A 21,851-nucleotide genomic window follows, 5' to 3' on the forward strand; every position below is an offset into this window, starting at 1 on the left:
AGTTTGCACATAGGCCCCATGCCTTTTTTCCCCATAAGGTAGCCGTGCTAAATTTACGTCCTTTTCCTCCAACATCCTGAGGATTCAAAAATGTACCCAGGGTTTGAGGATTCCCCTGGAGGGGACGAGAAATTTGGCAAAATGCAGCGACATTTAGTTTTTGGGGAGAAAAATGGGAAAAAAGTGCTGCAGAAAAAAGCGTCTGTTTTTTTCCCTGCAAATGGTATCAACTAAGGGTTTGTGGTGCTGAAATCACCATCTTCCCAGCTTTCAGGAACAGGCCGAATTTTTGTCAGAAAACCAGCATTTTCTACACAGTTTTGGCATTTTGCTGGAACATAGCCTATTTTTTGTGCTTTTAACCTTCTTCCAGTTAGTGGTAGAAATGTGTGTGAAACTAATAATGAATCCTGGACAGCTATACAGTTACGAAAAGAAGATAACATTCTGAATTAAGCAAGGGGTTATTTGTGTAGACACTTCAATATTTTCCTGTAGAAGGTAACAGTTGAAATTAGAAAAATATTGAAATTGAAATGAAAAGACACAGCCATTTGTGCCTAAATTTTCACCTGTAACGTCGAATGTATTTCCAAAATGGGAACAAGATACAGAGTTTCGAAGCAGTGGTTATTTGCACATCTCTGAATTTGTGGATAGCCATACTAGCATGTGAATTAGGCCACATTTTTCAAAATGTCTTCTTTTTTACACATTGTCTTACATTTGGAAGGCAGAAATGCATAAAAAGACAACTGGTAATAACACTTGTTCTACTATTCTGTGCTTCCCTAAGTCTACCAATAAAAACGGTACCTCACTTGTGTGGTTAGGTCTAGTGCCTGCAACAGGAAATGGGTCAAAACGCAAAAAGGACGCCACATTTATTGCAACGTGCCTAGCTGCGGATTTTGAACCGTAGCTCAGTCGGCACCTGGAGAAACTTAGCAAACCTGTTCATATTTGAAAACTAGATACCCAGTGGAATCCAGGATGGGGTTACTTGTGTGGCTCTCACCAGGTTCTGTTATCCAGAATCCTTTGCAAACCTCAAACTTTGTGAAAAAAAAGAAACTAAATTTCCTCACATTTCTGTGACGGAAAGTTCTGGAATCTGCAGAACGCCACAAACTTCCACCCACCCAGAATTTCCCCAAGACTCCTGATGAAAAGGGTACCTCACTTGTGTGGGTAGGCGTAGTACCCTTGACAGGAAACAGCCCAAAACGCAACGTGTACACATCATATGTTTCCACAGAAAACTGACCCTTTTTTTGCAATGTACCTAGCTGTGGATATCTGGGCCTAGATCAGCCGGCACTTGGGGAAACCTAGCAAACTCGTACATTTTAGAAAACTATACTCACTTGTGTGGGTAGACATAGTGCCCTTGACAGGAAACAACCCAAAATGCAACGTGTACTCATCACATATTTCCACAGAAAACTGACCCTTTTTTTGAAAGGGACTTAGCTGTAGATTTTTGGGCCTAGCTCTGCCGGCACTTAGGGAAAACAAACAAACTTGTAAATGTTTGAAAACTAAACACTCAGGAGAATCCAGGAAGGTGTGACTTGTGTGGCTGTGCTGCCACCATGTTCTGTTACCCAGAATCCCTTGCAAACCTCAAACGTTGTAAAAAAAAAAGAAATCCTCACATTTCTGTGATGGAAAGTTATAGAATCTGTAAGGAGCCTCAAACTTCCACCCACCCAGCATTCCTCAAAAATTCCTGATAAAAATGGTACCTCACTTGTGTGGTAGGACTAGTGCCCATGACTGGAAACAGCCCATAAAGCAACGTGGACACATCACATTTTTCTACAGAGAACAGACACTTTTTTTGCAATTTGCCTAGCTGTGGATTATAGGCCATAGCTCAGCTGGCACCTAGGGAAACCTAGCAAACCTGAACCTTTTTGAAAACTAGTCACCCTTGGGAATCTAGGATGTGCTCCAGAGTGGAACTTATACTGGTGGGCCATCGGGTTAAGAGTTCGCCATATGTCAGTCAGACCCAGGGCGGTCAGGAACTCTGCGAGTGGGTTGTGAGAAGGGTTCACTACTCTGTGGGGCCATTGGTCTTGTCGGTAACATATAGTCTCATTAAAATCACCCTCTATCAACATTTTACCCTGTGGCATTTGGAGAAGCAGGGTACTCAGGTCTGGGAGTGTGAGGTCATTCAGGTGGGGTGGGATATAAACCGAACATATGTTGAAGGTAGTCTCCTCCCAGTTCCCGGCAAGAGCCACATATCTACTATTAGCATCAGGCCTGATCTGTTGAACTATCATTGGGAATGACTGCAAAAAAATGCCCACACCTCTGGAGCCTGAAGTATATCCTGCATTGGCAACCAATTTGTAACCCTAATTATATATGGCACGATAGGTAATTCTTAACAAATGGGTCTCCTGGAGGAGGACCACATCAGGTGTTTGAGTGTTCATTTGATTTTGTTCCCCAAACCGGTCACTTCCCAGGATAGCAGTTTTAGTATTGATGTGTCAGGACAGTGGTCCATGGGTATGTGAAGATAGGGGGGTCTAGTGACCCATCAGAGTGGATGGATAGTCAGGATAGACATGTAAGGAAATACTGTGTATGCATGGATCACTCTGTGGAGTAAGAGTAAGACATGCACATGACCTTCAAGGTTCTAAACTTAAAGTTAACATTAAGAAGCAAAGTAATCCCTGAAACAAACCCTCCCTACTTGCTTCTCTGCAGAGTAGACTCAAAACCGCCCACCCCCAAACACTGCAAAGTGCCTGTCGCCCCAAATTGACACTGAAACAGCAGGGGAGTATAGTCACCACTACCAATCCCCCCACTCAACTCCCTTATTGAAAAGGTGTTACGTGTTACCGGATACCATCAGTGTAATGTAACCTAGTGTCAGCAAACAACATTGGCTGCTAGTGAAGTCAACCCACAATCGGGGGAGGGGTGCACCATCATAGTGCATAATGTCAGAGCTAACATCGTTGAAGGAAATTTCAGGTTCACTCAGTGTCATGTCAGTCTCTGTTGGGTTGATATTTCTGAGTTCCGTTGCTGCTGCTAATTTGGAGATTGTTGCATTTCTGCTCTGTTGCCGCTCTACTCCAGAGGATCACTACCACGTCGGTGGCAGCGAGTTTGGTCTTGCGGGCAGACTTCACCAACCTCTCTCTAGCTTTCCAGAAGCTATGTAACCAGTATATTTGTACATCCGGCCCATAGTGCCCCAGGCACAGAAAACCGTTGTGCCTGATTTGTGAATCTGTAACATTGAACGACATATTGACTAAGAGCCTCATTTACAGTTCTGATGGGAATAAAGATCTTCCAATTCCAGGAGGAAACTGTAAATATGTAGTAGAATCTACCAACTGAATTTCTTCCAAAAGTCTATCTCTATAGTGGAGGACATTCACCTGGTTGATTTCACTCCATATTTAGACTTTCCTCACAAAATTGGGGATTTGCCAGTTCCCTCTAAACTATAAATGAGGCCCTTAGTCGCCACATTAAACAGTCTAAAACACTGACTACACAATAAAACATTTGTGTTTTGGTTAAATTCTAGCGTTACCATTGCTTTTTTAACTAGATATCTTCTATATTTACCTCCAGAAATGTGTGCAGGATGTCCATTTCCCATATGGAGTGATGATGCTAACCTGCAACCCGTCGCAAGACATGCAATTAAAAAATTTAATCAGGAAGCCAACGACAGACACTACTACAAACTGGAAAGCATAAGTAAAGCCACTAGACAGGTGGGTTTTTGGCATGCTTTCTTTTGCTTTTTGATTACTTGCATCACTTCAGTAATATTTTGTGATTATATTTTGACTGACTTGTTATTCCATCCCAAAAGTGATAGATATACATGAATCTAAATATGAAATGTATAATTCGGCGGACAGGCTATCGGTCACCATCGTGATGGAGTAGCCTGTCTGTCGAAATAAATTAGGCCCTATGTTCTCAGTTACAGAGAGCAACTTCAGGTATGTTTATGTCGAGTTATAAAAATTGTGACATGAATAGATCATTGCATGGAGAACTCATTACAAGACAGGAAAGTACAGATCATAAGGCTCTCCTCAGTCCCCAGCATCTCTTTTTTACATCAGGTTCTAAAAGATGGAATTATGCCTGAATGTCAGTCCTAATCAGTCGCCTAACTCAATTTATTTTTTACTTTGATCAGAGGTGGTTTTCTGTGACACTAGTCTCACCCTATCACAGTTCTACCCACCTTTCAACTCTACTTGCTAGTGAGGAAAACCTCTAAAGTTTTCTAAATGAATCAAGCATAATAATGACAGCGAACCTGTAGCCTGAATCACACCTAACCTGTTATCCCCAACTATTCAAACACTTCTAGCACCTGCTGCCAATTTGCAGGCCAATACAGGGCTATAGAAATTCAAAAACAACAAGAGGTGCACCATACAACAACTGCTCTAGAGTTTCCATATGTAATAAAAAAAACTCAATTGTGATTCCAAAATGCATTCAAATCTTCTTTTATTCCATTTATTTTTTAAAGTTCATGTATAAAGAGTCAGTGCAGCAGATAACAGCTAACACGTTTCGTCCACACCACTGGACTTCTTCAGGGTAAAGAACAGAAAATTGGTACCAATTGTTCACACGTCCATCAGGGAATTCAAGGTGGTGTATAAACATAGGCACCTCATATCGGAAGCATCCTACACAAAAAGTCGATGAGGAATTTTGTGATATCCATGTACGTAGGCGAAATAGTCAAACAATCAGACACTTCCAAATTAGGAAGGCATGGGGTCAATTCACCACCAGTGGGGCACCGGAATTCATGCCAGATTCCATCCATGCCTAAATGTGGTATCATCTGGCTGTTAAGTCTGCAGTAATAAAGCTTTTTGCCCTGGTGTGAGATCATTGCACCACTTGCCACTTGGCAAGGAAGGTTGCAAAAGTGATTTAAATGAATTAATTCAATTTTATAAGATGATTACATAATGGTTTTTAAAGTACAAAAAACTGTAAACAGCTTTTAACCTAGTTATTCCATCCCAAAAGTGATAGATATACATGCATCTAAATATGAAATGTATAATTCGGCGGACAGGCTATTGGTCACCATCGTGATGGAGTAGCCTGTCTGTCGAAATAAATTAGGCCCTATGTTCTCAGTTACAGAGAGCAACTTCAGGTATGTTTATGTGGAGTTATAAAAATTGTGACATGAATAGATCATTGCATGGAGAACTCATTACAAGACAGGAAAGTACAGATCATATTGCTCTCCTCAGTCCTCAGCATCTCTTTTTTACATCAGGTTCTAAAACATGGAATTATGCCTGAATGTCAGACCTAATCAGTCGCCTAACTCAATTTATTTTTTACTTTGATCAGAGGTGGTTTTCTGTGACACAAGTCTCACCCTATCACAGTTCTACCCACCTTTCAACTCTACTTGCTAGTGAGGAAAACCTCTAAAGTTTTCTAAATGAATCAAGCATAATAATGACAGCGAACCTGTAGCCTGAATCACACCTAACCTGTTATCCCCAACTATTCAAACACTTCTAGCACCTGCTGCCAATTTGCAGGCCAATACAGGGCTATAGAAATTCAAAAACGACAAGAGGTGCACCATACAACAACTGCTCTAGAGTTTCCATATGTAATAAAAAAACTCAATTGTGATTCCAAAATGCATTCAAATCTTCTTTTATTCCATTTATTTTTTAAAGTTCATGTATAAAGAGTCAGTGCAGCAGATAACAGCTAACACGTTTCGTCCACACCACTGGACTTCTTCAGGGTAAAGAACAGAAAATTGGTACCAATTGTTCACACGTCCATCAGGGAATTCAAGGTGGTATATAAACATAGGCACCTCATATCGGAAGCATCCTACACAAAAAGTCGATGAGGAATTTTGTGATATCCATGTACGTAGGCGAAATAGTCAAAAAATCAGACACTTCCAAATTAGGAAGGCATGGGGTCAATTCACCACCAGTGGGGCACCGAAATTCATGCCAGATTCCATCCATGCCTAAATGTGGTATCATCTGGCTGTTAAGTCTGCAGTAATAAAGCTTTTTGCCCTGGTGTGAGATCATTGCACCACTTGCCACTTGGCAAGGAAGGTTGCAAAAGTGATTTAAATGAATTAATTCAATTTTATAAGATGATTACATAATGGTTTTAAAAGTACAAAAAACTGTAAACAGCTTTTAACCAAGTCATATTTGAATTAGTGGTGCATCCTTAACTTCTTCACTGCGGGGTGTTTTCCCTGCGCTGTACGGGGGGGGCGCGTGCAGCACCCCCATGCTGGTGACAAGCTGAGCTAGTCATGAGGCACAGAGGAGCTGCCCTCGTGACGACCTGAGCTCGTCACGGCCACACCCGTTTTCAGAACGTTCAGCACAGCGGGAAAATTAGCCCCGCGTGTGAACGTTCCAACGGCCGTGACGAGCTCAGCTCGTCATGAGTACAGCTCAGCTGTACTCCATGACGAGCTGAACTCGTCACCAGCATGGATGGTGGTAAGGTGACAGCTGGAGCTTTACCAATATTATCTTCAAGTTTCTCGTCAGCCTGTAGGTGGTTACCATGATGATTCAAGATTTTCTTGATTTGCAGGGTCTGCGTGGTAAAGATTATGATAAATCGTGCTTGTTGACCTCATTTGTAGGACATAGTAACACTTCCCTTGTGACTTTATTCATCTTAGTTTTAGCTTCTATTAAGACATGTTCACGTTACCCTCTTTCTCTGAATCTAGCCAGATGTTTATCTTGTTCTTTATTAAAGACTATATGGGCCAGAAATACAAAACAGTTCTGCATTTCTTGACAGACCGAATCACACTTTAAGGTCTGTGAAGAAATGCAAAATGGTCTTTTCAGATGTACAAAGGTCAAGAGGGAATTGCAAAATGTGATTTTTACATATTAAAAATCGCATTTTGTGATTCTTAAATAGTAAATCGCAAATAGGGATTCCCTATTTGTGACTTTCTAAGCACATGTACAAAGCATTTACTAAATGCGAAATGGGCATTTAGGAAATGCTATTACCATGCTCCAAGTCGAAGGTGACCATGTACAATTAAAAGAAAGCACCTCAAAATGCTTTTTTTAAAGTGCTATGAAGCACACTCTGCCCCATGGACATGTTTGTTCTTTACATGTGCACCCCTTTAACGGAGTGTAAAAAGGAGGCCTTAGGCCAAAAGTCACCTTTCGTTTTGCATTTCCAATTTGGAAATGTAAAACCATTCGTACCTATAGGCCTTAAGGCCTGAGACCTGAAATGGTGTTGCATTTCTTAAATAGTAATTTACTATGAGCGATTACTGCGATTAGGAATTCATTTTTTTGTACATTCTATTTTGCATTTCCTAAATAGGGATTTCTTAGGATTCGCTATTCAGGGAATGCAAAATAGGAATTTCGTACATCTGGCCCTATATCTACTCTATAATTTCTATGCAAACAAATAAACTCCCAAAACGATTTTTCTTGGATCCTCTTCATCTGCTCAACTCTAAGTTACGCCCAACGTTTCATCTTACGATCAATCAATCAATCAATCAATCAGGGGTTTATTAGGGCGCTACTCACCTATGAGGGTCTCAAGGCTCAGGGGGGGTGCAGCTCTGGGTCAGCTGAAGAGCCGGGTCTCGAGGCTCCTCCTGAAGGTGTGCAGGGTGGGGTGTTTGTCTGATGTTGACCGGGAGTTCGTTCCAGGCTTTGGCTGTGATGTAGGAGAAGACCCTTCCCCTGGCTCTGGTTCTACGGATCACTTCATGCATGATCTGAGTGCAGGACCACTGGAATAATGTGATTCTGCGGCGGCGACCCGGGGGGCCGGGTAGCTGGAGGCCGAGCGTGGAAGAGCCGGCAGCGAGAGTGACAGCGTCGACAGCGACGGGCCGGCTGGGGGTCCTTCACCCGGGGCACGAGAGGCCGACTGGAGCAGCGCTGACCCCCACACGACAAGCTGTGGTGTGTCCCTGCAGAGAGGAGAGACGCCGGGCTGCAGAAGGCGCAGCTGGAGGCCCCGGCTTTGGCCCAGTCGGCGAGGCACGGCGGCCAGCGGGGGGGCCCAGAGCACCAGAGGCGGCGGAGACCCTGCAGCACCGGAGTGTGAGGTGAGGTGGAGGGCGGCGGAGCGTGGGGCCGGGGATGTGCCGCCGTGGCCCAGACGAGTGACAGAAGGGTCTTGTGGCGGTGGGCTAAATCGAGGCCCCGGCTCCTGCCTGCAAGACGACACACACGAGGGAGACCCGATCCTCATGAGGCAGCAGGGGTCGGGCGACACCGGTGTATGTAGCGCGGTGTAGGACAAAGGGGAGACTGGCCTCTGGCACTTGGGGGGCAGGAATTCGGGCCCCCGGCGGCTGCAGCGGACACAGAGCCCATACACTGGCACGCGACGGTAAAGGGACATTAGGGGCCGGGCACGGGCCTTCCGAGCACCAAGGCCTGAAGTAGGTCTGAGGCCTTGGGCGGCGGGCCTACAGCATCGCCGTAACCGGCACTGGGAGGGCCCGGCCGGGTGCCCCACGGGGGGGGTGAGGAGAGGGCTGACCAACTGCCCGCGAGGCGGCTATCTGGGGCAGTGATCGGGCCCCCGGCGAAGGACTGTAGGGGCCGGGCGAAGAGGTGGGTCCAGGCCCGAGCACTGCAGGAGGCCCAGCGTGAGCCCGTCCAACACGGCCTACAGCCAGGGAGGTGCACCCTTCCCTCCCACGAGGGGGGGAGCCACATCGAGGGGGGCGGACAGCCGGGCCCCCGGCAAGAGGAGACACCGGATCGAAGAGTAAGGTCGCCTTCCATCAGGCACGCACAGTGAGACAACGTGGATGGCAGAAGGGCAGCCTAGGCCCGGGAAGGCCCTCGCGGGTGAACTGGGCAGAGCTGTGTGGGGCCACGCCGGGAGCGGATTCCACGGTCGTTACACGGAGGTGCCAACAGGAGGTCCAGCGACGGCCGGACGTACGCAGAGCACGAGGTAGTGGAGTGCAAGGTGTGCAGAGGCTGGAGACGATGTCCTCAAGTGGTCGCAGAGGGACACGCACGATACAAGACATGTTGACCAAAGGCTGAACGAAAGGGGAAAAGAGCCCGGACAAACCAATGACATCCATACCACCCAAGGAGAAAGACCGTGAAGGGGGGGATGCCCCTGCTACAAAATCTTTTTACCTCCCTGAAGGAGGACATCCAAATCCTCAGGCAAGACATGGCGGGAAGTTACAAGAAGCTACGTAAGGATGTTGATGAGCTAGGAGAGTGGGTGGAGGCGGTAGAGACCTCCGGACACGCTAAAGACGAGGAGGTGGACATTTTGAGAGAGGAAATCCTCAGACTGCTGAACAGCAGACAGACCTGCAAGCGCACACCGAAGATCTTGAGAACCGCTCGAGACGCAATAACATTAGGGTTCGAAATGTGCTGTCTAAGGCGGAGGGGGAAGACGTCACGCTGTACCTGCAGGAGTTGTTTTGGGAGATTCTGCAGGAGAATGAGGACTTTGTGATTGGCATCGACAGGGCCCACAGGGTGGGTCCCCCTCGCAGGGCGCCTGCTCCTTCTCTGGACATTCTGGCGTTTTTACCGGACTACCCTCTCAAAGAACGCATCTTGCAAGCGGCGAGGAGAGCGCAACCTATCAACTTCAGGGGTCATACAGTGGAGCTCTTCCAAGATCTCTCCCCAATCACCCTACAGAAACGACGAGCATTCAGGGTGGCCACCACCTTCTTGCGGGACAAGGGGGTCCCCTACTCCTGGGGCCACCCATTCAGACTTATATTTAAATGGAACGGCTCCCTCCACCAATTGAGGTCACTAAAGGACACCTGCTCTCTGTTGGGTATCCAGCCGGAGGGCGATGAGTCAGATGACGACAAGGAACCACGATCCACACAGTCTACAATGTCACAAACGCCCAGGGACGGTTGTCAGAAAGTGAGGCGACGTCGCGCGGCCAGGAAAGGATTCAAACCAGCCCCAGAAACGGTGGCGCAGGGCCACGAGGCAGCAATTCAGGAAGTCGCTAATGACACAGGAGCCGAATAGAGGAACCAGGACTTTACCCGTGATCTTTCACAGCACCACACTGGGGGGGCGGGACGGGGGGCCTCGAGGCCGCCATTGCCACACATTCCCTTCTATTGACACTTTACCGCAGGCCTGAACTATTGCTGAATAGGCCTGGGACAATGTTCACCAGTTGGGGATTGGGAGTTGGGATCGGGGGGGTGGGTGGTAGGGGCAGGGGGGTGTCTCAAGGGGGGGGGGTTCAGTTGGGGTTCGGGGAGTTCTGAGGTGGGAGGGCAGGCTCCGGTGTGTTCGTTTCAGGGAGGCAAGAGAGGCAGGGACCCGAGGGGGCTCCGCTCAGGGGTTTGTGGCGATGGACACAAGAGTCCGAGGGCGCATCAGGCACAGGCAAGGTAGTAGTGGGGTAGGGCCTAGTCCCCCAAATGGTGTCTGAAGCTTTGCAAGTCCTAACCCTAAATGTTAAGGGCCTCAACAACCCAATAAAAAGGCGGGCGGTGCTCTCATACTTGGAGAGCTCCGGTGCGGCAATTTGCCTCCTACAGGAGACACATTTGCTGGCAAAGGACTGGCATTGTATGCAATCCAGGGCCTTCCCGACGCAGCTCTACTCCTCCACTATGGAGAAGAAAGCAGGGGGGCCATTCTGTTCGCTAAGCACTTCAAGGGCCAAGTAAGAGACAAGGTGGCAGAAATCAAGGGTAGACTGCTGGCGCACACTGTTAGCATTGGTAATGTGGAGTTTACAGTGGGGTCCATCTACGCGCCCAACACTAAGCAAGAATCATTTCTCACGGGGCGTTGTCGGAGGTTCTAAGGGCAGATGCACGGTATACATTGGTGGGTGGCGACCTAAACCTGGTGATGGATAATGTGTTAGACAGGTCGGGGCAAAGATGTGACGACTCCGGTGCTCTCTCTACAGAGGGGAAGCACTGGCTCGCCAGCAGAGGCTTCCGGGATGCATGGAGGGAGATACATCACACAGCTCTGGGGTACACTTTTTATTCACATGTACATCGGACATATGCCAGGATAGATCACTTCCTTAGTTCGACAGATATGGGCCCTATGGTAAAAGACGTGGAGGTCACCCAGGCGGCCCTTTCCAATCACGACGCAATAATACTACACCTGCAAGTCCCTCGCATCCACTCACACAAGGGTAGGTGGCGGCTCAGGGAGTCCCTGCTCAAGCGTAAGGGGGTCGCGCAGCAACTCTCACAGAATATATCGGACTACCTTACCAGAAATGACACAGAAGAAGTAGCCATGACTGCGGTATGGGGGGCACTCAAGGCAGTAGTCAGGGGGGAACTGATGGCGATTTCGGCTGCAGATAACAGGGAACGAAAAGAAAGACGCCAGGAACTAACCGCACAGGTACTAGAGCTAGAGCGAGTGCATTGTCGGACGGGGCCCCTAGGATATGGCGTAAACTGAAGGCTGCTAGAGCGCAACTTGCAAGTCTTGACTTGGACAGGGTAGAATATGCGGCGCTACGCCTCAAGCACACTTATTATGTGGAGGGAGATAGGACCGGTCGCCTGCTGGCCAGCAAACTCAAAGCGAAAACGGTCAAGGCCAAGATACAAGTCATCCATGAGGAAGGCGGAAGAGAGCATTGCGAAGACGAGCGCATAGCCGAGGCTTTCAGGGCATTTTACGCCAAGCTATATGAGGCCGATCCGGCCTCGGAGGAGGAGGTCGGGACAGAGTATTTAAACGAAGCCAACGTAACCGCACTGAATGGCGCGAATTTCGAAGCGCTAGACGCTCCCATTTGCTTGGAGGAGGTGGTCTCTGCTATTGCGCGCCTTAAACCACTCAAGGCGCCAGGCCCAAATGGGTTCTCCGCGGGCTTTTACAAAGCCTTTTGCCATCTCCTGGCCCCGGTGTTAACAAAACTCTTTAATTCATTTCGAGGCCCAGGCTCGATCCCACAAGAGATGCTCGAGGCAGACATAAGCGTCCTGCCAAAACCCGGAAAAGACACCTCTAAATGTGCGGCATATCGGCCAATTTCGCTTCTGAACATTTACTTGAAGCTTTTTACCGGAATCTTAGCTGCGAGGCTGGGGCAGTGCCTCCCAGGCATATTTGAACCAGACCAGGCGGGATTTATACCCTCAGGCCAATGCGCAGACAACACCAAACGCCTGATGCGCGTGATTGATAAGGCCCACTACAATGATTCGGATGCAGCCCTATTGTCAGTCGACGCTGACAAAGCGTTTGACAGAGTGGACTGGATACACCTAGATAGGACGCTATCGAGATTCGGGCTAGGGGAGCGATTCAGAGCCTGGGTGGCAAGCTGTTACGCGACACCCCAAGCAACTATCAGGGTGAACGGGACGGATTCCAAGCCACTGGACATCCGCCGGGGCACGCGGCAAGGCCGCCCTCTTTCGCCGCTGTTATTAGCCCTTTATATGGAACCGTTTGCCCAGCGGGTGCGAGACAACCAGAACATCAAGGGTATCACCTTCGGAGGCGAGGAGCAGACCATCAGCTTATACGCACACAACATTCTAGTCGCTGTTGAGAACCCGAGGGTCTCGATTCCAGCATTTCTGAGGGAAAGGGAGCAGTTTGGGAAGGTTTCGGGCTTTAAGATGAATATCCAGAAATCCGTGATCCTTCCGCTGGGGTCCAATGCGCGACAGCCTCATAGAGGTTCGCTCCAGATCAGAGGGCTACAGGAACGACTGGAACTACCATATTTGGGGATAGACTTGTCTCCCTCGATGGCCAAAATGGTGGAAAGTAACTATACCAAGCTCCTCCAACGCATTCAGGGAGATATCCTTCGTTGGCGACACCAATCGTTGTCATGGCTAGGCCGCTGTCAAGATGTCTGTGCTGCTGAGGGTGCTATATCTCTTTCAGACCATCCCGGTCACTCCCCCACTGGGCATGATTAAAAAACTGCAAGACGCCATCCAGCACTATGTCTGGGCAGGGAAACGCCCTAGAATGCGGCGTGATCTCATCTCGCAGACGCATGCCGAGGGGGGGCTGGGTGTCCCTGACCTGCATCGTTACTTCCAAGCAACCCAGTTGCGCTACCTTTTGGAGTGGTCCAGACCGACCTCGGAGAAACGATGGCTATTTCAAGATAGGGCAATGGCGGGAATGCCACTTTGGCGGGTCCCATTCCTGGCAAGACGCGATAGACCGGCATATATCAAAAAATCCCCCATCACCAGGACACTCTTACAAGTGTGGGACGCGGTAGCAACAACTAGAGACCTCGCCTCATTCCCGTCACCGATGACGCCACGGTTCGATAATCCGGCGTTCGTCCCGGGAACGGCCCCTGGCTCCTTTCCTCAATGGCGGCACACGGAATGTAGCTCGGCAGGACACTTGTTTGACCGGCAGGGCTTTATGACTTTAGAGGCACTCAGGGAGAGCTATGGGATAAATCGCCCGCACAACTTCCAATACTTTCAACTACGACACTGGCTCACGCACAAAGACGTTGCACCGCAGGTGGGCCACTTCCTCACACCCTTTGAGAAGTGGCTTTTTGCCAAATCGGACGATAAGAGGGCGATTACTGAACTCTATAAACTATTAACCCCAACAGCGCCGACAGTTAGGTCAGCGGGGCAGAAAAGGTGGGAGAAAGAGCTAGGGCGGACACTCTCTGACAAGGAATGGCACGATATATTTTTCAGGGCACATCACACGGCTAGGAACGTGGCGAGTAGGGAGGCCGCAGTCGAAGTGGCTTGTTACTGGCACCTGACTCCGGAACGACTCCACCAGAGTAACCCTAGGCGAGACCCTAAGTGCTGGAGGGGATGCGGACAGACTGGGACTATGATCCACCTGATGTGGGAATGCCCAGAGGTGCAGGACTACTGGGAGGAGGTGCTAAGGGATATAGACTTGCACTTTGAAATGGAGATTCCACGCTTCCCGGCATACACGATTTTAGGACTGCCTAACAAACTGACCTTTCCACTCAAATCAATCTGTGGGAAACAGATGGGGTTGGCACTGGGCGCAGTGACACAACACATCCTCTCACTGTGGGGCAACACACGCAAACCTTCTCACACGGGATGGCTCCACAAAATATGGTTTATAATGGGGATGGAGCGCATACAGGCCTCTCTCACACAAACCATGGACACGTTCCGGGAGATATGGTCACCTTTGATTGCGCTGCTCACCACCGAATTCCATGAGCTAACATGCCCCAAATATCTCAAAGTTCTCAGACTGGTAGATGAGTTCCGCAAACCTCAGGAAGTTCAAGGAACAACGAAAAAACGGAGGAAGCCCAGGTGAATCCCTAATAAAGTATTGGCAGAACACACCGGTGAGGGGGGTGGGGAGGTGGTGGACGGGACGACGGATACTTTTGTTGGGATGGAGGGGGTTACAAGTTGGGGGTTGGGGAAGGGGGTTCTTTGGTGCACCACATTGCTTAGAATTGGCTTCCTTTGCATACATGGACACAAGGCCCGAGGCCCTACGGATTGGGAGCCCCCCGCGGGGATCCCTGGGTGGGGCATACAAGGTTTGGAAGAATGCAACTGTCCTATCACTGCAATGTACTATGTTGATGCCAATAAAAACAAATTTGATCAAAAAACAAAAGTGCCTCATTGATGCCACATGATTCGCCTTTTCTTGTTGCATAATTTATTCATCCCTGCTGCATAATTTGGTGTTTCTCTGCTCCTTAATTCCAGTTGTCCTGACTAACTGTTTTTCATTTCACAACCAGCCTCATTTTGTTCCAGAGAAATGTTGACCCCAGAGTCCCTTCCCCAAACCTGAGAGACTTTTATTGGCTACCTATGACAGCAATGCTTAATTTAAAATCTGTTACCCCATGTACAACCTAGCCACCTGAAAAATATGCCTTATCTCACCAATGTTCTTAACATCTCTAGCACATAGCTGGATCAAAAGCTGGATGCTCCAAAGTTTTAAATCTCCCAAGCTCTTAGAAAAGTCTTCCCTGGCGCTGCAACTAACCAATGGAACTCTCTGCCCTCTGAAACAAGATTGCAATCCAACATTCATTCTCTAAAAGTGCATCTTTTTCATCCTTTAAACTAAACTAATCTACCTCCATTAATGCCCAGACAAAGCTCTAACAGCCCGGTGTAGGTTTTGGCTGATGGGCTATAGTATGTCAGGGTGGCAGGGGACAATACATTCGAAACCCTGTCGGACTACTGTCTGCTAAAATTAGAGAGGATCATTGACCCAGTGGCCATCTCTGTACATTGAAAGGAACTGCTGTCATGGAGGTTCCCTTCAAAGTACAAAATGTTTGGTGGATGGCTGTTATCAGCTTTGACAGCCTCCCATCAAACCTTCACAAAGTTGATATTTTTCAGAAAATAACTTTTGTTTTTTCAGAAAAAACTCCCAAAGCGGACCGTTGGTGGTAGCCATCGACAAGCCAATGGGGACTGAAAACTTAAGGGCCTCCCGTCTGTTAAAGAGGAGGGCGGACCATGGGTTTGGCCGAACGTATACTCTGTCACATTTGCAGAAGAGTACCCTGTTTGCCAAACTCTAAATTGGGCCCCAAATTTTTCCACATTTAGGCTTGATTGTTGTGCTTCTTTTTATAACAGTACATATTTATGTTCCTTGAAAAGTACTACAAAACCCTAGAAGTTCAAAAGTGCAATAAGAAACTCAAGTAAATAATTGAATTTTTGTTGCTTTGGCCATCCTGCATCTTCATTGTAATCAAAATTCACTGTACCTCTATTATTGAATGCTATGAATATTGAAGAATTAAAACCTTCATTCATCTGTTGGTTGTTCCCCTGTTATGTTTCTCCCCGTGCTTGACAACACCCATCTAGCCTTCTAGAGCATGCCAAAACACACATATTATGTACAGATATGTATCATATAAGGAAGAGCTATTGCATGTTTTTGGCGCCGACGAATTAAGTAGCCAGGCATTGTTCATGACTTGACTTCTGTTTAAATCTACTTGCAAACTTTCTCATGAATTGCTGAGTTTTTTTTTAATACAAATATATAATAAAGTAAATGTATTTTCTATGTGCAATTAATGCAGGTAGTGGCTGGAACCATCTATAAATTCGAATATAAAATAAAAGAAACCGATTGCGATAAGAATAAAGTCCCAGAGTTACATCCCGGTTGCAAGCCGCTTAAAGTAAGTTTTTTATTGGCATCTATGTAAACGTGCTCTCTTTTTCGTAACTTTTGCACCAAGTATTTGTATTAATTATGCTCTGGTAAGGGTAAAACATGACACTATGAACTGTATTACATAAGTGCCCCAAGGGCACAACGGGTGTTTGCACCTGCTTTGCGTGCCCCCAGGACACTTTGGTGTTACAGAAGGGGTCGTACACGCTTGTGTGGGCCCTTCTGTAATACTGATAACGGTCATGCACATAAAGCGCCTGCGCTATCCTCAGGGGGTGTTTCCTCATTTGCATGGGGGCGTGACCCATGGAATTAAGGGAATCCCTTTGCCTCTGCGCCTGCGCCGTATTAGACACTGGCGCAGAGGCAAAGTAGCTCTCAGAAGGATCACTGACTGTGCGCCATCTAAAAGGCGGCACACTGTCAGTACGCCCCTGATGGCAGCCCTCTGGAGAAGGGGAAGTGGGTCCCATGGACCCTCCCAGACATTCCCTTGTAGGCGGGTGTAGTCACTGAGTGCACCCGCCTGCAAGGGAATCTCTACTCCCCTTTAAAAGTGCAGGGGGTTGCTGCCTGCACAGGGAAAACCGAGAGCGGATTCAAAGCAGCCGCCCCGTTTTTCACAGAAGCACATTCCATGTAATAGGGCAAACTTTAATTGTTTGCGCCTGGCGCACCTGTTTTAAGGCGCACCCGGCCCAAACAGGGAACCGGCACCCTATACATAATAGGGCCTCAGATATACTTATTTTCGCGCTTACCCTCAAAATATCACAGAAAGTTCTGAACTAAATTTTAAAGTCAGTGCTGATGTTTTCATGTTTTTCTTTTTAGAAGCAGAAAATAAAATACAAGACTATTTCAATTTCAATTGGGGTTTTAGGCTTTAGGGTAGTGGAGGGGAATGGGTAGATGGGATAATTTTTAGGGCTGTGGGTTGGGGTAGGTTTTAGGGCAGTGAAATGATTTGGGGTAGCTTAAGGGACAGTGCAGCGGCAGGGGGCGGGGCAGTGCATGTGAAGGGACAGGGTTTTAGGCCTTAGGGCAGTGGGAGGGGAATGGGTAGATGGGGTAGTTTTTAGGGCTGAGGGAATCGGGGTAGGTTTTAGGGCAGTGGAAGGGGTTGGGGTAGTTTAAGGGACAGCGTGGAAGCGGCGTAGTGGCGACCTTAGCCACCCATACCCCTACATCATTCATGTCTATACCACAAACGTTTATGGTAAAGACATGCGTGGAAAAAGAATGCGTGGTTAAGACACATTGTGGTTTGAGCTGCGTGGTAGAGGCACGTGTGGTTTAACCATGCGTGCTTCTAGCATACAACCAAGTGAAAACAATAACAAGTTAAGGAAACGGTTTGCCGAAGCACTCTGTTAAGTAACGACGTTTGTACAATGACAATATACAAGCACATTTAAGAACACCAATTTGACAGAAGTGACCAAAGTTTCACAAGATGAGTAAATCTTGGAGTCTTTAATGTAGATTACAGCCAGCCTTTTCGTCATTCTTCTGTTTGGTGTTTCTCTTTTCATGCATTTTAATGGTTTTCTTCATTTGTATCTTCTCAGCATGTCGTTGTTTATGGTACAATTTTGCCTTGAGACCAATTAATTTTTTTGCTTTTTTCGAGCGCTCATGAGCCTCACGCGCTTCCTTCTTCCTGACACGTGTTTCATCGCCTTCGCGATTCCTCAGGGCTAGATGGCCGTGTCAACATCGGAAGGTCGCTAAGCTGGTGATAATTCCGACCCAGCCGGGCCTTCCACTAGTAGCACTGGTTTGAGTGCGTCCAAAAGCGGTGAAAGTCTTTATATATATATCTAAAGGGCATACGAGTTTAGGTCGGGCTCGGAAATCACTCGATATCTTTCACCAGAATTTCGGAACTTCCGTGATCAGAAAGAGTGCAATTTTATTTCTTTTGCAAGGAAACCTGGTGCGGTTCCAAATAGATTGTGTATCAAGCCGTGTGTGGCGTCTCCAAAGGTAACAGACGAGTGCACCTCTTCCGGGCCCGGTTCCGTGTTTGGAACCGGGCCCGGAAGAGGTGCACTCGTCTGTTACCTTTGGAGACGCCGCACACGGCTTGATACACAATCTATTTGGAACCGCACCAGGTTTCCTTGCAAAATAAATAAAATTGCACTCTTTCTGATCACGGAAGTTCCGAAATTCTGGTGAAAGATATCGAGTGATTTCCGAGCCCGACCTAAACTCGTATGCCCTTTAGATATATATATAAAGACTTTCACCGCTTTTGGACGCACTCAAACCAGTGCTACTAGTGGAAGGCCCGGCTGGGTCGGAATTATCACCAGCTTAGCGACCTTCCGATGTTGACACGGCCATCTAGCCCTGAGGAATCGCGAAGGCGATGAAACACGTGTCAGGAAGAAGGAAGGGCGTGAGGCTCATGAGCGCTCGAAAAAAGCAAAAAAATTAATTGGTCTCAAGGCAAAATTGTACCATAAACAACGACATGCTGAGAAGATACAAATGAAGAAAACCATTAAAATGCATGAAAAGAGAAACACCAAACAGAAGAATGACGAAAAGGCTGGCTGTAATCTACATTAAAGACTTCAAGATTTACTCATCTTGTGGAACTTTGGTCACTTCTGTCAAATTGGTGTTCTTAAATGTGCTTGTATATTGTCATTGTACAAACGTCGTTACTTAACAGAGTGCTTCGGCAAACCGTTTACTTGTTAGTAGTAGCTCTTTACTCACAGGAGTGGTTTAGGTTTGTCCACTCGCCGAATAGCACCTGGAAAATTTATGTTACTTGAAACTGTATGCGTATGAACAGGCAGTGCACCCTCTTACTGATTCAAAAACCTTCGTCCCTCCAATAACAAGTTAAGGTACAAAAGTGTATATTATAACAAGTAGAAGAATGAGATGTACATAAGGTAATACTATAACTAGTAGAAGGATGAGTGGTAGATAAGTGAATGCAATAACAAGTAGAAGAATAATAGGTACGTAAGGCAATACTATAACAAGTAGAGGAATGGTAGGTAGATAAATTAATGCAATAACAAGTAGAAGGATGAGAGGTACAACAACGAATACTATAACAAGTAGAAGAATGAGATGTAGAAAAGTGAATACAATAGCAAGTAGAAGATTGAGAGATACATAAGTGTATACTATAACATGTAAAAGAATGAGATGTACGTGTCAATACTATAAAAAGTAACAGAATGAGGGGTACGTAGGTATATACTATAACAAGTAGAAGAATGAGAGGTACATAGACTGATACTATAACAAATAGAAGCATGAGAGTTACATAAATGATATATTTGTGAATGTGTTCATTTGGGAGTATTCCAGAGAGACATGTTTTTCCTTGTGACCATTTTGTAGGGCTTCATTTTGAAACTCAGGATAAGGACAGAAATGTTGAGGTTAGTGGCAATCCAGTTAGACGTGATGAATGGTCTCCCAACCATAATTACTCATTTATTCCACTTGCCATGGCCAGTCCACAGTTTGAAGGCCTGAGTAAACCATTCCATTTTCAGGATCCTCATGAAGAACAGGAAACTATCCACATTAAGATATGGGTAGAGCTTTGCATCCAAGGGACCAACCTTTGTGTTATGCGGTTAGAACAACTATTAGTGGGATCAATGAAAGGTGGCTGAATTCCAAACTGGTCTGCATTGTGGTGCGAGTTTCTTGAAGTACTGAGAGACTTCACTCCAGTTGGTTTTGGCCTTATGAATAGTGCTGTTTTCATAACTTGATCATTGACTCTACATCAGTGCTGCTCTGTTGGTTTCATATTGTCGCAAATCCATACTGCATGCTGAGGTACACCTGGAAGCCTATTGTGATGTGTAAGTAACCTCTTAGTAATTGCTTATGGGCAGCCCAACAAGGATTGCATCGCAGTAGTCTAAAGCTAGGACTACGAGCAGGCCACAAATCCCATTTTGGCTGGAAACTATCCTTTGCACCAGAAAGGGGATAACTAGCTTGCGTAAACTGTGCCCGATGTGGGAGTTTAACCTGTGATTTGCATCAGTTAAAAGCTACCTCAAATTGCAAGTGCAAATTGTGTAGAATTACAATTTTGAATTGGGTGCAAATTGTGCACCCATTAATTGCCACATCCTGTTGTAATTATTGGGTGTGGTGTTTGCTCTTGCGATTTGAACATGCCACTTGAACAGGGCTTGAATGAGTTATAATGGTGTGGGCCAATATCACCCAATGGCCAATTTGGAGTAGACAGTAGATTTTCCTGACCATGGGCAGATCTACGTTGACAGCATCAATAAATTGGCATTCATTTGGGGTGTAAAGTATGTTGTCTCGTGTGAACATGATCCCCAGAGTGTGTCTTTATGGAACTGAAATCAAAGCCAAAATATAAGTCAAAATTAATGTCTTGAAGCAACTATGTAGAAATAGGCCTGTCGTAATCAAAGGCTAACATGTTGAGCCTGATTCACAAAGGTAAATATACACTTTTTTGTAAGTTTAAGTTTTTTCCTAGTCACAAAGATATATTATGAGTATTATCTCTGCAACATCTGAACCATCGCACTTGTAGCAGAGACTCTGCTAGTAAAAAGATAGGATAGGCATTTATTTTTATGTGTGGAGTCTACGCACTGAGGGTGGAGACTTCGTAGTCATAAATATAGTTCTGGTAAAATACTTTTGTGAATAGCAAAAACATGTGAATTTACACAATAGTGTAAGTTTACCTTTGTGAATCAGGTCTGTTATGTCTCAATAGAGGGAGCTAAAAATGTAAACTGTCGTTAAAACAATTACCGGATTTACTTATGTGTTTTAAAATTTTTGTACATATTAGATTTTAATACACATATTCTACTTAAAATCACAAACTATATTCCCAAAATAATCACAACCAATGAATACAATGGTATTTACAATTGAAAAGCACAACACAATTAACACATTGAATAATAAATGACATAATTCAAAAAAACATAATTAACTATTTTTAAATTCGTTATTACTTAAATATTGTTCTACCCTATACCTCTACAAACTACACAACACACATCTAAAATCAATTTTTAAAACTATGCTATTTGTTTATTTTACATAATTGTCAATTAAAATATTAATAATAATTAACTAACTGCAACTTATATTGAATTACCTTCCCACCCTTTATACGCACAGAACCAACAACTCACACCTAATGTATAACTGAAACAATATCTTAATTACCCAATGTAAATAATTCATTTTCAATTAAATAATGATTCAAAATTAACATTCATCATTAATTATTATAATTAATTTCCTACACAGGCTTTGCCCATACAAAAACCACAACACACACCAAACAAAATAAAATATCTATTACACAATTTGCGGAATTAATTATCAATAAAATAATAAAATATATTAAATAATTATGAATTAATTATAATTATTTTATTTCTTACTCTATACACCTACAAAACCCACACCCCATCTTGAAACCTAACTTAAAAAAAATTAGGTATACACATATTTGATATTATGTAAAAATTAATTATTCATTAATTATAATTAATTTCCTTCCCACTCTATACCCCTACAAAAACCCACAACTCACACCTGAAACTTAAATTAGAAAAA

General features: G+C 45.7%; 1 protein-coding gene across 1 annotated transcript in view; it reads left to right on the top strand.

Moving 5' to 3' along the window:
- The window catches only part of LOC147684012 (T-kininogen 2-like), a 95,592-nt gene that overhangs the window by 25,816 nt on the left and 47,925 nt on the right, over positions 1-21,851 (top strand). Inside the window, exons 4-5 of the mRNA XM_086944358.1 lie at positions 3,622-3,767; positions 16,135-16,236. Of these exons, the coding sequence (XP_086800484.1) occupies positions 3,622-3,767; positions 16,135-16,236 (248 nt within the window). The remainder of the gene's footprint in view (positions 1-3,621; positions 3,768-16,134; positions 16,237-21,851) is intronic.

This window comes from Lissotriton vulgaris, chromosome 11 (genome assembly GCF_964263255.1).
Source record: "Lissotriton vulgaris chromosome 11, aLisVul1.2, whole genome shotgun sequence".
Lineage (NCBI taxonomy): Eukaryota > Metazoa > Chordata > Amphibia > Caudata > Salamandridae > Lissotriton > Lissotriton vulgaris.